General features: G+C 31.6%; 2 protein-coding genes across 6 annotated transcripts in view; both read right to left on the bottom strand.

The window, feature by feature from the left end:
- LOC107175100 (disease resistance protein RUN1-like) overlaps positions 1 to 3,828 on the bottom strand; it is a 36,992-nt gene extending 33,164 nt beyond the window's left edge. Inside the window, exons 1-3 of one of the 2 annotated variants that reach the window (XR_008052747.1) lie at positions 3,269 to 3,828; positions 1,626 to 2,715; positions 8 to 1,014 (exon numbers count right to left, since the gene is read on the bottom strand). Coding sequence is in view for 1 of the 2 variants with exons in the window: in XM_052436194.1 (XP_052292154.1) it covers positions 1,626 to 2,715; positions 3,269 to 3,741 (1,563 nt within the window). In the remaining variant the exon portion in view is untranslated. The remainder of the gene's footprint in view (positions 1 to 7; positions 1,015 to 1,625; positions 2,716 to 3,268) is intronic. The other variant, XM_052436194.1, reaches the window with a different exon arrangement.
- A 1,660-nt stretch (positions 3,829 to 5,488) lies between these two features.
- The window catches only part of LOC112495478 (disease resistance protein RPV1-like), a 79,644-nt gene continuing 69,846 nt past the window's right edge, over positions 5,489 to 15,286 (bottom strand). Inside the window, exons 1-7 of one of the 4 annotated variants that reach the window (XM_052436178.1) lie at positions 10,194 to 10,878; positions 8,141 to 8,912; positions 7,826 to 8,065; positions 6,995 to 7,294; positions 6,273 to 6,894; positions 6,113 to 6,189; positions 5,489 to 6,036 (exon numbers count right to left, since the gene is read on the bottom strand). In XM_052436178.1, the coding sequence (XP_052292138.1) occupies positions 5,563 to 6,036; positions 6,113 to 6,189; positions 6,273 to 6,894; positions 6,995 to 7,294; positions 7,826 to 8,065; positions 8,141 to 8,912; positions 10,194 to 10,666 (2,958 nt within the window). In that variant the 5' untranslated portion in view covers positions 10,667 to 10,878 and the 3' untranslated portion in view covers positions 5,489 to 5,562. Of the gene's footprint in view, positions 6,037 to 6,112; positions 6,190 to 6,272; positions 6,895 to 6,994; positions 7,295 to 7,825; positions 8,913 to 10,193; positions 10,880 to 15,286 lie in introns of those variants that run through there. The other 3 variants (XM_052436177.1, XM_052436179.1, XM_052436176.1) reach the window with 3 other exon arrangements.

The following is a 15,286-nucleotide window of genomic DNA, read 5'->3' as shown; positions in this document are numbered from 1 at the left end:
AACAAACCTAAGAATGGTTCCAGTGCCAGGCAACCTCGTGCAAGGAATAAAGGCTTTGGTAAGGATTGAAACCTCTCACTATAACTTAAGAGGAGGTATCGCAACACAAAAAGTTGGATAATGCTTTCTGGTATTCTCTCAATATTGGTTTTCGCTAGATTCAATATTATTGGCGAGGATAATTGGCCAAGACATTCGGGCAATCTCTGAAGATTTGAACAACCACAGAGATTAAGAACTTTGAGAGATTTCAATTTACAGAGGCTGCTTGGGAGACTCTTAAGCCTTTTACAATCTGAAAGGTTCAAGTATCCAAGCCTACGTAGACGATCAATTGATGAGGGTAGTTCTTCGATTGCAGTCCCCCTTAAAAATAACCAGCATACATTACCTGATGATATCTCTGGAAGCCTTTTCAGTTTTGAGCAACCCGAAAGATCAAGTTTGGTAAGAAATTCCAAGTTAAATATTCCAGATGGAAGACTTTTCAGGCTTTTGCCACTTCTTAGATTCAAGATAACTAGATTGTTCAAACGTGGCATCAACATAGGATTTGGAGTTTTGGCAATTAGCTTATTGCAGGCAGTATGGATTATCTGGTTTAACTTACTATAATGCTGCTCGATCAAAAAAGAGGCCAAGACAAAATCGTTACCACGTATAATAATTTAAGGGTGCTATTGAAAGATTGCACTTATATGATAAGATATGCATACCTTCACACAATCCCAAAGTTGTTCAATGTCATTATAAGGCACTTCAAGTAACACAAGCTTCTCTGCTCTAAGGTTTGAAGGTATTGACTTCAACGGATATCCATGCCAGTGAAGATATTTCACTTCAGCAAATCCAGGGTCTTGCAAATACGACATCTTACATTTGTTCTCTCCATTGAATGATGAACTATAGAACTTTAAAAATCTCAATTTAGGCATCTTTGTGAAAGTACTGGGATTTAGACGGATCTCTTTTACTTTTGACATATCCAAACAGATGCCCTCAATTTTTTGTCCCCTAAAAATAAATAAAAAAGCAATAAAGTTAAAATCAAATGAAAGATATGTGTATTCCACCAATGAATCGCACTTCAACCCCACCAAGTCAAATTTTTGGGGCAAGTTTATCACTAATTCACAATTGGAGGTAGCTTAGTTATTAATTCAACTTTTTACCCCGCCAAGTCAAATTTTTGGGGCAAGTTTATCACTAATTCACAATTAGAGGTAGCTTAGTTATTAATTCAACTTTTTATTTATTCTTTAGTGGAGTTTATGTGGGATTGGAGTGGACTCTCCATTATTTCTCAAATCCAATTTCAATAATTCATGTTTATAGTTATTGCTAGGCAGTTATACTTTTAATTGCAAATGCACAAAGAAACATAATAACACAAGTAATACTTAAAATACAAATTGGCATATCAATTATGCTTGCAAACGATTATGCAAGTTGTCATGGCATTAATAATTTATTGCTACGTCATCTAACCGCTATTGTTTTTTCTAATCATTGTCGCTCTTCTATTAATTCTAAGACTCATCAGTTCGAGCATATATAAATATATTCATATCAAGTTTGTAAATGCTAGAATATTTCAAAATAATAATCCACAACAAACTGCTTACCGTATTATATGTAAGAACTTCATAGATATCCTCATGATGCCACAACCTACTGCGGTTTCCAGGATTAATTGATTCTTGTCGAACAATTTCCCTACCCAACTCTTGTAGTAAATCATGCATTCTTATCTTGTTGTATGAACCAATAGCAATGAGAGATTTATCAACAAGAACACTTATTCCTATTTCCGGGTAGAAACCGCTTGCATTAAGGAATTTCATTACCAGATTTACATCCTCGCCTTGAAAGAAACAAGCAACATCAAGGAAAATATTTTTCTCCTTATTGTCCAAACTATCGTAACTTATTTTTAATACCTCTAGGATACTTGGATGGAGGATTCTTTGCAATTTATTTATTGCACTTTCCGAGACTTCTTTTTCTCTTTCATATAGAAAGCACCCCAAAACTTTAAGAGCTAAAGGAACACCTTGAGCATATTTCATTACCTTGCTTGAAAGTTTCTCGTAACCAACATCAGGATGGTTTCGTTTGAAGGCATGTCGACTAAAAAGCTCAAGAGCGTGATGATTTTCTAATGCCTCAATCTCATATATTTTCCTCACCCCCCAATTTCTAAGCACTTGTTTATTTCTGGTGGTTATTATGATTCGACTCACAGGCGTCAACCAATCAAGACTTCTAATTATAGATTCTAATTGGCTGAAGCAAGTCACATCATCAAAAACAATCAGAACCTTCATGAAGCTGAGCCTTCTAAAATTGAGACCAATATCAAGACTCACATTTTTATCCTTCAATAAATTTGAAATAAGTTTTTGTCGCAAGCAAGCTAATCCTCCCGGTTTTTGTGACTCTTCTCTAACATTTTCAAGGAAGCAAGAACCTTCAAAATCACTAGAGATTTTGTCGAAAGTAGCTCTAGCGATTGTTGTTTTGCCTATACCACCAATGCCCCAAATCCCTAAAGCGTAAACATCTTTCGACTGAACACCTAGTAGAGATTCAATTTCCTCAACTCTTGATTCTACTCCAACCAGCTGGCTTTTGTTATCACTCGGCCGAAACACTTCATCCAGCAGTCTCTTTAAAATGTGATTGACAACTTCGTTTATAAGTTCCGATTCAGGCCTACCAAATATATAAAATTAGCAGCAGGGATTTGCATCAAATATGAAATAAGGGAGATTGCTAGTTTTGCAATTGAAATTAATATATACCACTTATTTTTTTTCATAAGAATAATATTGTAAAGTGATGGTACCACGAGAGTTATTAAATATTGTAAAAATAGTCAGCATAGATGGTATATATTGATTTGAGTAAGGCAATTTACAATCTCCCTATAAATTAATAACTCTTTAATTACTGGAATATGTTATATGTGGAAGAGATTTTTTTTCCCCTAATGGTATATGGGTGAGAGATTGAAATTAATTAAAAAACGACAAAACACCATTAATTTTGTTAAAATATACTGTAAACTTCTGGAACTTTATTACTAATTCTGCAAAAATTCTCTTATAGGAGTTCAAAAGTGGGGAAGTTCAAGAAGTCTAGAATTTGATGCCTGAAAAAATTTAAAAGTGTGGTTTAGCATCTGGAAAGTTTAACTAAGAGTGCTGCGTGAATTTTATGTACAGTGTTGAATATTAGTATGCGAAATTAAGAGTAACTTTTTCACCTGATGCTCTGAGAAGGAAAGCCAGACAAAGTGGCCGCTTCCTTCAAAGCATTCCTCCAAGTTTGCAGCTTCTTTGAATTCTCCTTTACTCTTTCTTCAAGCTTCGAAAATGAATCCCCAAAACTCCCAGTTTGGTTTCTCACGTCTGATGGATCAACCCGATAGAAAACCGGAATCAGAATCTGTGCATACTCTTTCTTGCACTCGAGGATCTTTACAAGTTCATCGAGACACCATCTGGAAGAAGCGTATGATTCAGAGAAAATGATAACTGAAATGGCTGATGCTTCAATTGCGTTCACAAGAGACTCTGAAATTTCATCTCCCCTGTTGAGCTGGTCATCAATGAAAGTTTGGATATTTTGTCGAGACAGAGCTGAATAGAGATGGCTCGTAAAGTTGTCACGGGTGTCCTCTCCTCTGAAACTAACAAAAACATCATATTTCTTGTTGTTTCGAGAAGAAGAGGCCATAATTAACAGAAACAGTTGGATTGATTAGGGAGATATTTTGATGGGAGGAAAACAATTATTGAATCCAATGTGCGTGACTCTGTAGAATAAATCGATGCTATGAACCTCCCTTGAAGTTCCGTGATAATTTTTCAACATCTCATTGTCCAAGCACCGTGGACTGTACGATGACTGAATTTAATTTGTGGACTTTTTGCTGAAATTTCCACATGAACACCATACTTTCAACACACGGCTTCTGTGCAACGACCAGGGAGATATTTTAATTTTTATCGCTCAATTTATCGTATCAGTCCTCGTCTCTCAGTTAATTGTATTTAATTTTGAAAATTATCTTATTTATCATTTTTGTTTAAAACAAAAGCTACGTAACCTTTTTTTTCCCTTAATGTTGCTTGTTTATTTATTTATTTGTTTTTTGGGGAACTTATGTCTAAGTTTTAGATATTTACATTTGAATACAAAAAGTGAATTTTGTGACTTTTATCAAAATGAAAACATATATTGAATGGAAAGTAAATACTATATCTTAAAGATATTTCTATTAAATATAGTTATTTCTTAAACTATAAAGTTTAATCCATTTATTCATTTTGACTTATAAGGACAAAATTGTCAAATAATCATGTTTATTTTTTAAAAAATTATAAAAAAAATAAGATGTCACTTAATTTTCAGATATTAAAAAAAATAAACATATTATTCAGACATTTATGTTAAGACTTCACCCAAATTCAAGCCTATTCAAATTTTAAATTAAAAAAAAAATGCTACCTTAGTATTCTTTGAGTCTCTTGAGTAGTGATGCAAATTAATTTTATTTGATTTTCTATGTTGGACTAGGCTTCAATTGTATATTATTGTATCTTATGTTTGAAAATCTTTTAAACTATTTTAAAAATCGATATTATCTACCAAACAAACATTTTATTTCAACTACTTATGACTTATTTGACCCATAAATTAAATAATGGATGGTGCGTTCGGTTAGTTTCTCAATAAAATAGATCTAGAAACTGATGTAGGTCAAAAAGGTATCTTTTGTTATCACACTAGTAGCAGAAGTAAATATGTGAAATAAAATATTGGAAATATATTCGTGGGGAATAATAATTGTGGAAAATTGGAGAAATAATTGATGAAACTTTATAGGTACAAAGAATAATAATCATAATAGTAAACTGTATGAATTAACAGTGCTACGAGACACAATATTGTTTTCCTCAAGACGTTATTTACTCCCTCTTCCAATTGAGTGATATACATAAGTTAAGCAAATATGCCTCCATGATATAATGAAGTGTTTGTGTATATTTGCCTGTATTATGCACTAACAAAAGCAAACCTAAATGTCCTTGTATGTTGTAAGCTTACGAAAAATTAATATATTGTTCCTGTAAAAAATAATATATTAAGGATTTGATGCATAAAATATAGATGTATTATGCAGAAATTCGTTTTAGGAAAGAGGGGTTAAAATAAAAAAAGAAAAAAAAGAGTGGTGCAAGAAGATATGTGGATCACGAAATGGCGTAACTTCTATTTATAGAAAATGTTGCGACTTTTATTTATAGATAATCATGTGCTCCTTCATTTAGGTTGTCTTTTTACTTTTATTTATAGGTAATGTTCTATGCTCTAGTGTGAATTTGTGTTGCTTGCACCAAATCCCTCCAAAGTTATTACATGAATGTTTTGTTCCAAGAACTGATTTTAGCATTTTCTCCTATTATTAATAATCATTAGAAAAAGGAAAACAATAAAAATAGATTCATGAAAATATCAGTCTTCTACGTTACAGTTGAAACATCTGCTTGGATCTTACATTGAATTCATAGAATCTCGGGCGTGAAGTAAATGGATCCCACATTTTTTCACCCCGCAGCACTGGCACTCCAAAGGTGGACAAACATTAAATTGGACAGCCTCAGGAATGCAATTGCATTTCCAAAAACCATTAAAATCCTCTTCACAGAACAGATAGTACCCCAAATGTAAGTGATCTGATTCTACATAATTAACTCTGCTCTGAAATAATCGTGTGTCATGCGGACCACAATCTTTGGTGGTTTTCACTTTGAGCTCAAAAGAAAATGAAAACCATCTGCCACAATCTACATGACGGTCTGAAAATGCTAAAATAGCACAAAATACAATGCCCTGTACTCGGCTATTATTGAAGAAATCTGGCGGCATCTCCCAGGTTATAAAAGATCCCACACTTTGAAACTTAAACCACTTTGGAATTTCATTCCCAGGTAGTACGATATGACCTTTGTCCATGGAAAAATCTCCCTGTACCAAAAAATCATAACTTTAAACCCAAAAAAAAAAAATTGTATAAACTGTAAGGAAACAGAGTTAAAGACACCTTTTCCCGTATTTCTTTCCAACGGACAGCTAGCACATGGCCCATATGCTGAATTCTCAGGGCATCTTCAACAATTCCTGCAGTACAATGACCTTTCAATTTAAAATTATTGCTCTGCTCAAAAGACACTGCTATAAGATTCAGAACTTAGAGAATAAACCTAATAATGATTGCAGTGGGCAATGATCGGCATCTAACCCTCGTGCAAGGAATGGAGGCTTTGGTAAGGATTGAAGCCTCTCACTATAATTTAAGAGGAGGTATCGCAACACAAAAAGTTGGATAATGCTTTCTGGTATTCTCTCAATATTGGTTTTCGCTAGATTCAATAACATTGGCGAGGATAACTGGCCAAGACATTCGGGCAATCTCTCAAGATTTGAGCAACCACTGAGATCAAGAACTCCAAGAGATTTCACCTTACATAGGCTGCTTGGGAGACACTTAAGACTTTTACAATCTGAAAGGTCCAAGTACCCGAGCCTATGTAGAAGCTCAATTGATGAGGGCAGTTCTTTAATTGCAGTCCCCCTTAAAAGTAACCAGCTTATATTACCTGATAAGATCTGCGGAAGCCTCTTCAGTTTTGAGCAGCCCGAAAGATCAAGTTTGATAAGAAATTCCAAATTAAATATTCTAGCTGGAAGACTTTTCAGGCTTTTGCTACCTCTTAGATTCAAGATAACTAGCTTATTCAGACTTGGCATCAACGTGGGATTTGGAGTTTTGGCAATTAGCTTATTGCAGGCAGCATGGATTATCTGGTTTAGCTTACTATAATGCTGCTCGGTCAAAAAAGAGGCCAAGACAAAATCGTTACCGCGTATAATAATTTAATGTTGTAATTTGAAAGATTGCACATGTATAATAAGATATCCATACCTTCACACAATCCCAAAGTCGTTCAATGTCACTATCAGGCACTTCAAGTAACACAAGTTTCTCTGCACTAAGGTTTGAAGGCAATGACTTCAACGGATATCCATACCAGTGAAGATATTTCACTTCAGCAAATCTAGGATCTTGCAAATAAGATATCTTACATTTGTTCTCTCCATTGACTGATGAACCATAGAACTTTAAAAATCTCAATTTAGGCATCTTTGTGAAAGTATTAGGATTTAGACGGATCTCTTTTACTTTTGACATATCCAAACAGATGCCCTCAATTTTTTCTGTCCCCTAAAAATAAATAAAAAAATAAAGTTAAAATCAAATGAAAGATGATATGTATATTCCACTAATGAATTGCACTTCAACCCCACCAAGAAAAACAATTTGGGGCAATTTTGTCACAAATTTACAATTAGAGGTAGCTTAGTTATTAATTCAATTTTTATTTATTCTTGCATGGAGTTTATGTGGGATTGGAGTGGGGCTCTCTGTCATTACTCGAATCAAATTTCAATAATTCATGTTTATAGTTATTGCTACGCAGTTAAGAAACATAATAACACAAGTAATAATTAACATAAAAATTCTGCATGTGTAATAGACAAATTTACATATCAATTATGCTTGCAAACGGTTATGCAAATTGTCGTCGCATTTATAATTTATTGCTACGTCATCTAACCACTATTGTTTTTTCTAATCATTGCCACTCTTCCATTAATTCTAAGACTCACGAGTGCGAGCGTATGTAAATATATTCACATGAAGTTTTTAAACACTACATTGTTCCAAAATAATAATACACAACAAACTACTTACCGTATTATACGTAAGAACTTCATAGATATCTTCATGATGCCAGAGCCTACTGCGGTTTTCAGGATTAGTTGATTCTTGTCGAACAATTTCCCGACCCAATTCTTGTAGTAAATCATGCACTGTTATCTTGTTGTATGAATCAATAGCAATGAGAGATTTATCAACAAGAACACTCATTCCTATTTCTGGGTAGAAGCCACTTGCATTAAAAAATTTCATTACTAGATCTACATCCTCACCCTGAAAGAAACAAGCAACATCAAGGAAAATATTTTTCTCCTTATCGTCCAAACTATCATAACTTATTTTTAATACCTCAAGAATACTTGGATGGAGGATTCTTTGCAATTTATCTATTGCACTTTCCCAGACTTCTTTTTCCCTTTTATGCAGAAAGCAACCCAAAACTTTAAGAGCTAAAGGAACACCTTGAGCATATTTCATTACTTTGCTTGAAAGTTTCTCATAACCAACATCAGGATGGTTTTGTTTGAAGGCATGTCGACTAAAAAGCTCAATAGCGTGATGATATTCTAATGCCTTCATCTCATAGATTTTCCTCACCCCCCAATTTCTAAGCACTTGTTTATTTCTGGTGGTTATTATGATTCGACTCACAGGCGTCAACCAATCAAGACTTCCAATTAAAGATTCTAATTGGCTGAAGCAAATCACATCATCAAAAACAATCAAAACCTTCATGCGGCTGAGCCTTCTAAAATTGAGGTCAATATAAGGCATCGCATTTTTATCCTTCAATAAATTTGAAAGAAGTTTTTGTCGTAAGCAAGCTAATCCTCCTAGTCTTTGTGACTCATCTCTAACATTTTCGAGGAAGCAAGAACCTTCAAAATCACCCGAGATTTTGTCGAAAATAGCTCTAGTAATTGCTGTTTTGCCTATACCACCAATGCCCCAAATCCCTAAAGCGTAAACATCTTTCGACTCAACACCTAATAGGGATTCAATTTCCTCAACTGTTGATTCCACTCCAACCAGCTGGTTTTTGTTATCACGGGGCTGAAACACTTCATCCAATCTCTTCAAAATGTGATTAACAACTTCATTTGTAAGTTCCGACTCACACCTAGCAAATACATAAAATTAGCCAAAGTAACTTCAAATTAATACGAGGAATTTGCATTAAGTATGAAGTAAGGGAGATTGTCAGTTTTCTTATTGAAATTAATAAATACCACCACTAGTCTACAATATCCAGTAAATTAATAACTCTTAAATTACAGGAATATGTGTGAGTATTTTTGTTTTTGGGAAAATTATCACTATACTACTTCTCTTTTGTCTTATGTTCATCTAACCACCATAAAATTCTAACATATTCTTTTCACCTTTTTTTTTTAAATTTGTATCTATTAACCACTTTTGCACTAACACCGTTAAATAATTTAAAGAAAATGATAAATTTACCTCTAAATAAACTAAAAGATCATTTTATTTTATAAAAGCTTGGAAAAATAAAAAAATTATAATTAAAAAAATACCCCTAAATTTAATAAGACATAAATCTCAAATAGAGGTGCTCAGCTAATTTTTATTAAATTTAGATTTTACAAAATTTTAATACTAATTTTTTAAAAAATTATAATTTTGCAATATTTTAATAAAAATAACTGAATTTATTATTATAAATTATAATTTTGTAAAATTTAATTAAAATAACTGAATTTATTTATTAAAAATAAATCCTCAAATTTTAATAATTTAGGGGATTTTTATTAAATCCCAAAATTTTGTAATTATTTTTATAATTATAATTTTTTACTAAAATAATTTTTATTAAAAAATAAAAATTGTAATTTTGGGATTTATTTTTAATTAAATTTAGGGGTATTTTTATAATTATAATTTTTATTTTCATAGTTTTTATAAAATAAAAATGGTCTTTTAATTTATTTAAGGGAAAAATTATCATTTCATTTAAATTATTTCATGGTGTTAGTGCAAAAGTGGCTTATTGATTCAAATTTTTTTTTTAAAAAAAGGTGGTGCAAAGAATATGTTAGAATTTTGTAGTGGTTGGATGTACAATAGATAAAAGGAAGGTGGTGCAAGGATAATTTCCTTTTTTTTCCTAATGGTGGTATATGAGTGAGGTTGCAATTGCTTAAAAAAATGACAGACCACCACTAATTTTGTTAGATGTATATTGTAAAATTCTCGAGCTTTTATTATTAACTCTGTCAAAATTATTTTATAATTATGGGAGCACAAAAGTGTGGAAGTCTAGAATCTGATGCTTAAAAAATTTTAAAATTGTAGTTTAGCATCCGGAAATTTAACTAAGAGTGCTGCGTGAATTTTATTTATTGTTAAATATTAGTATGAGAAATTAAAGGCAACTTTTCACCTGATGTTAAGATAATGAAAGCCAGACAAACTGGCTGCTTCCTTCAAAACAGTCCTCCAACTCCGCAGCTTCTCAGTATTCTCCTTTGATCTTTCTTCGAGCTTCGAAAATGAATCCCCAAAACTCCCAGTTTGGTTTCTCACGTCTGATGGATCAACCCGATAGAAAACCGGAATCACAATTTGTGCATAATATTTCTTGCACTCGAGGATCCTTACAAGTTCATCGAGACACCATCTAGAAGAAGCGTATGATTCAGAGAAGACGATAACTGAAATGGCTGATGCTTCAATTGCATTCACAAGTGACTCCGAAATTTCATCTCCTCTGTTAAGTTGGTCATCAATGAAAGTCTGGATATTTTGTCGACTCAGAGCAGAATAGAGATGGCTAGTAAAGTTGTCCCGGGTGTCCTCTCCTCTGAAACTAACAAAAACATCATACTTCTTGTTGTTTCGATAAGAAGAAGCCATAATCAACAGAAACAGTTGAATTGATTAGAGAGATATTTTGATTCGGATGAAAACAATTATTGAACCAAATGTGAGCGACTCTGTAGAATAAATCGATGCCATGAACCTTCCTTCAAGTTCCGTGATAATTTTTCAATTTCATCTCACTGTCCAAGCACCGTGCACTCCACGATGATTGATTAATTCAACTGCTTTGTAGACTTCTAGCTGAAAATTCCACATGAACACCATACTTTTCAACCCACGGCTCACAACCTCTAGATGTCCTTTTTATTATTTTTTTTCTCCCTTCGAAAAATAAAAGAAAATAATAATCCATTTAATAAATTAACTCATCTCACGCGCAAGGACCACCACCACCACCACCACCACCACCAATTTATCTCAAAACCTAGGCTCCCATTCATTGGATGCCCCCTTGATCATTAGACCCATGCAATCCATGTGTGGTACGATTTTCCCCATTTTTTGTTACAATTTTTAAGGTTTATTTTTCTTTAAATCTCAAATTGAAATAGACAATCTCGGTGAGATATGCAAATCAAGTTATTTGTACATCCACCCATCCATCTAATCTAATATAAGATTTTGTCAATTCTCACAGGATTATTTAACCGGCACTCTTGGCTCCATAAATCTTAACATAATCTCCAACTTATTAAATACCCATTTCTAATTTTCATCGTACTTCCAAATTTTAATTATTAGGGTACGGCTCCATCGAATGGATATGTGGTGGTTGGCATAAGTTGTGACCCCTGCAAGTTTTTTCTTTTAAGATTTCATATCTTTTATCACCTATCTCGAATTATATATTAATAAATTCATGTACAAGACTGAAAGAGGCGTAATAGATATAATACAAATCAGTGTGAGAGTAGGGTGATATGTTACTTTTTATCTCTGAATTTATCTTATCGGTCCTCATCTCTCAATTAATTGTATTCAGTTTCAAAATTATTCTTTTTTGTTTTGTTAAAGAGCTCTTATTCATGTTCCTTAGCGTTGATTTTAAACATACGAAGTCTAACTTTTTTTTAAAATATATATATATATATATATTAAAATTGAGAATTCCGCACGAACACCATACTTATCAAGACACGGCTTCTGTTCTTTAATGCTCATAACTGCCAGCAATAAGTAGGGTTGATATTTTAATTTTTATCTATGAATTTATCTTATCGATTCTCATCTCTCAATTAATTGTATTTAGTTTCAAAATTATTCTTTTTTTTTGTTTTCATAGCTCTTATTCATGTTCCTTAGCGTTTATTTTAAACATATAAAGTTTAACTTTTTTTAAAAAAAAATTAGTTATTTTTTTTTTTTGTAACATATGTCTGATTTTTAGATATTTACATTTGAATTAAAAAAGTAAATTTTTGTGACCTTTGCCGAAATGAAAAAATGTTTGAATGGAAAATAAATACTATATCCTAAAAATATTTCAATTCAATATAGTTATTTCATAAACTACGAAACCTAATCCCTTTTATTTGTTTTGACTTATAAGGACATAAATGTTAAATAACTACATTTAATATTTTTTTTATTATAAAAACAAACAAGATGTCACTTAATTTTTAGATATTAAAAAAAACATGTTATTGAAACATTTATATTCAAAGCCATTCAGCTTTTAATCAAATTCTAACCTATTCATATTTTAAATAAAAAAAATAAACGCTACCTTAATGTCCTTTCAAGTCTCTTGAGTAGTGGTGAAAATTAATTTTATTTATTCTTTCTATGTTGGATTAGGCTTCAATTCTATACCATTGTATCTTATGTTTGAAAATCTTATAAAATATTTTAAAATTGAGAGAAAAGGAAAATTGAGATTAAAAAATAATTTAATTTCAACTACTTATGAGTTGTTTGACCATAAACTGTATTATATGTCAAACAACATGTTTAACTGGTTAAAATTGTTAACTACGTCCTTCATTAAAAGAAATTTAATAATACATTAAAAATAATACAACTAATTAATGCATATATTGTGACGCACATGCAAACCAAAAGGGAGCACATGTGGCTAATTAGCAAACTGTCGGCTTAAAGCAAAGCACATGCATTCTATGTGCTTGTCATGCATGATTGGAGGCAATGGATATATATAAAGTAAAGAATTGAAGCAACTGTCACCATTTTCAAGAATCAAACTAAAACAAAGCAATTCAAAGAGAAAAGAAAAAGAAAGGAAAAGGTGAGAAGGGAAGAAAACAAAAGGAAAAGAGAAGAGGAAAAGAACAAAAGAAGAAAAGATGAAGAAAGAAGAGGAAAAGAACAGAAGAATAAAAGATGAAGAAGGAAAAATAAAGACAAGAAAAACCGAGAGTGAAAAATAAATTTGAAAAGTGGAATTGAGAGGAAAAATTATAGGAAAGAGAGTTGGATAGTTATATCTATATCCAGTAAATCAGTAAGTAATGTATTTAAGAAATTTGAACAATTATGATTTAGTTTATGTCATATGTAAAAAATTTTATATCAGTTCTAACAGTTAATTTTTGCACCCTATATTTTAGGAGAAATCCAAGAATTAAGGAATCTATAAGAGCTCCAACAAGCCCTGGAGTGAAAAATGTTTTGTGAGTGGATTACTATTATTACTTATATGTATTCTACAAAGTATTTATGCTTGATAGTATGATTTAGTATCATGTCATGATTATATGTACTCATATTATATGCTTGATTGAATAATGAGATGTGATTGCCAGATACCATATGTGTACCCTTCACCATAGGCTCTATGTATGTGTATTGAGAGTTAGATTACAAGGCCCTTGTGATGTAGTTAATTCCGCTGCGTATTGAGAGGTGTTTCCCCTACTTTACTTGTGCAATGATGATTCCAGCGAGTATTGAGAGTTATTTCTCCTAGATATTATTTAGTGCAATTTTATCATGTATAAATATATGATTTCATGTTTGCTTGTGTAATGCGTTCAGTGCGAAGTTATGTCATACAATTATGTACGGGCACTAGAGCGCTAATTTATATAATTATATCCATTCATTTACCCACAAGTATACTATTTTCCTATTTACCCCCATTTCTTTAAGATTTTCATAGGATTTTGTGCAATTTAGTTTCTAATCAATTGAGGTTGGGCCACGACACGCATTACTGCATAACTTATATTTTGAGCATGTTTATGTTTATATTTATATGTATATATCTAAAGTGTATGTATGTATAGTAAGGTGTAAAATGTGCAAGTTTTGAATATACTTTTGAATGAGTCACATATGTGATTATATGTTTATAACAAAGGCGGTGTTATGCATTCATGAATTAAATTTATTTCATAAGCTTTAGATATAAGATCACATGATTCACCTCGAATCCGTAAGAGAGGCTGGGCCGGGTTGTGTCATGTATGATATGCACTTACTTAGATTCAATATAAGCATTATTTACGTGATGGGTTTTCAAAATAAATGCACATATATCATAGTATGATTCACCTTTTATATGACTGATATAGTATTTATCATGTATTTTAAAATTTGTCGCTTAGTTAGAGGCATTTGTTTTAAAATTTTGTGCTAAAAGAAGGTCATTTTAAATTTCAAAGTGTAAAATGTGTTTTTATACATTTACACAATACTAAGGATGAAATGGTCTTCAACATAGATTCCTTAATAAATTTTAAGAGAGCTGACAGAAAGTGGTTATTTAGAGAAATTGAACAAGGGATGGTGCCTTTATTTAATTTATTAATAAAATGCATCTAGAAACTGATGTAGTCCAAAAGGCGTCCTTTGTTAGAGTGTAGTAGGAGTAAATATATGAAATAAAATGTTGGAGAAATATCTGTGGGGAATAATAATTGCAGAAAAAGGGAACAATAATTGATAAAACTTTATTTTAAAAGTTGGACTATTGGCACCCCTCTAGTCTCCTCATCAAATCCTTTTTTCCGTTATATTTATTTTATTTCCAAACATTTCCTTTTATTTTCAAAGACACTCTTTTAGTTTTTCATTTAATCGTCTTTTATTGTTAAAACTCAAAGTAGTATTGTGCTATTTTTCATTTCTTTTGCAATCTTATTGTTATCCTACATACAAATTAAAAAGTTTTCTAGGTGATAAAGTTTGAATGCTAATCATTAGCTTAAATAACACATATTTTAGATTGTAGTTTGAAAGTAATCTTGAGTCCGAAAATATTTAATCAATAAGAAATAGGAAAAGAAAAATAGATTATGCCAGATTTATACAATTTATCTTAGTTAGATAAGAAATAATGGTAGGAAATTAAAAAAAAAAGGTTTGATTATTAATGTAAGTAATTTGTTGGGAAAAAAAATCCTATATGTGTTTATTTCTTCTTTGCCCTTAACTGTAATTTTATTTGAAATAAGTTTTATATGAATAATGAATGGGTGCCAATAGTTTCACATTTATTTTAATTGAAATATAGGTAAGAATTGATGGTGCTTCGAGACACATTGCAAATGTAATTTTTTATTTATGGTTATTAAATTAAAAATTGAATTAGATCATCACTGGTCTAAAATAAATCATCACCATTTCAAATTAAAGTATAAAACCGTGAATGAATACATCTTTAAATAAAAGATATATTTTTATTATATCTGA

This window comes from Citrus sinensis, chromosome 3 (assembly GCF_022201045.2).
Source record: "Citrus sinensis cultivar Valencia sweet orange chromosome 3, DVS_A1.0, whole genome shotgun sequence".
Lineage (NCBI taxonomy): Eukaryota > Viridiplantae > Streptophyta > Magnoliopsida > Sapindales > Rutaceae > Citrus > Citrus sinensis.
This window is presented reverse-complemented; position numbering and strand designations above follow the sequence as displayed.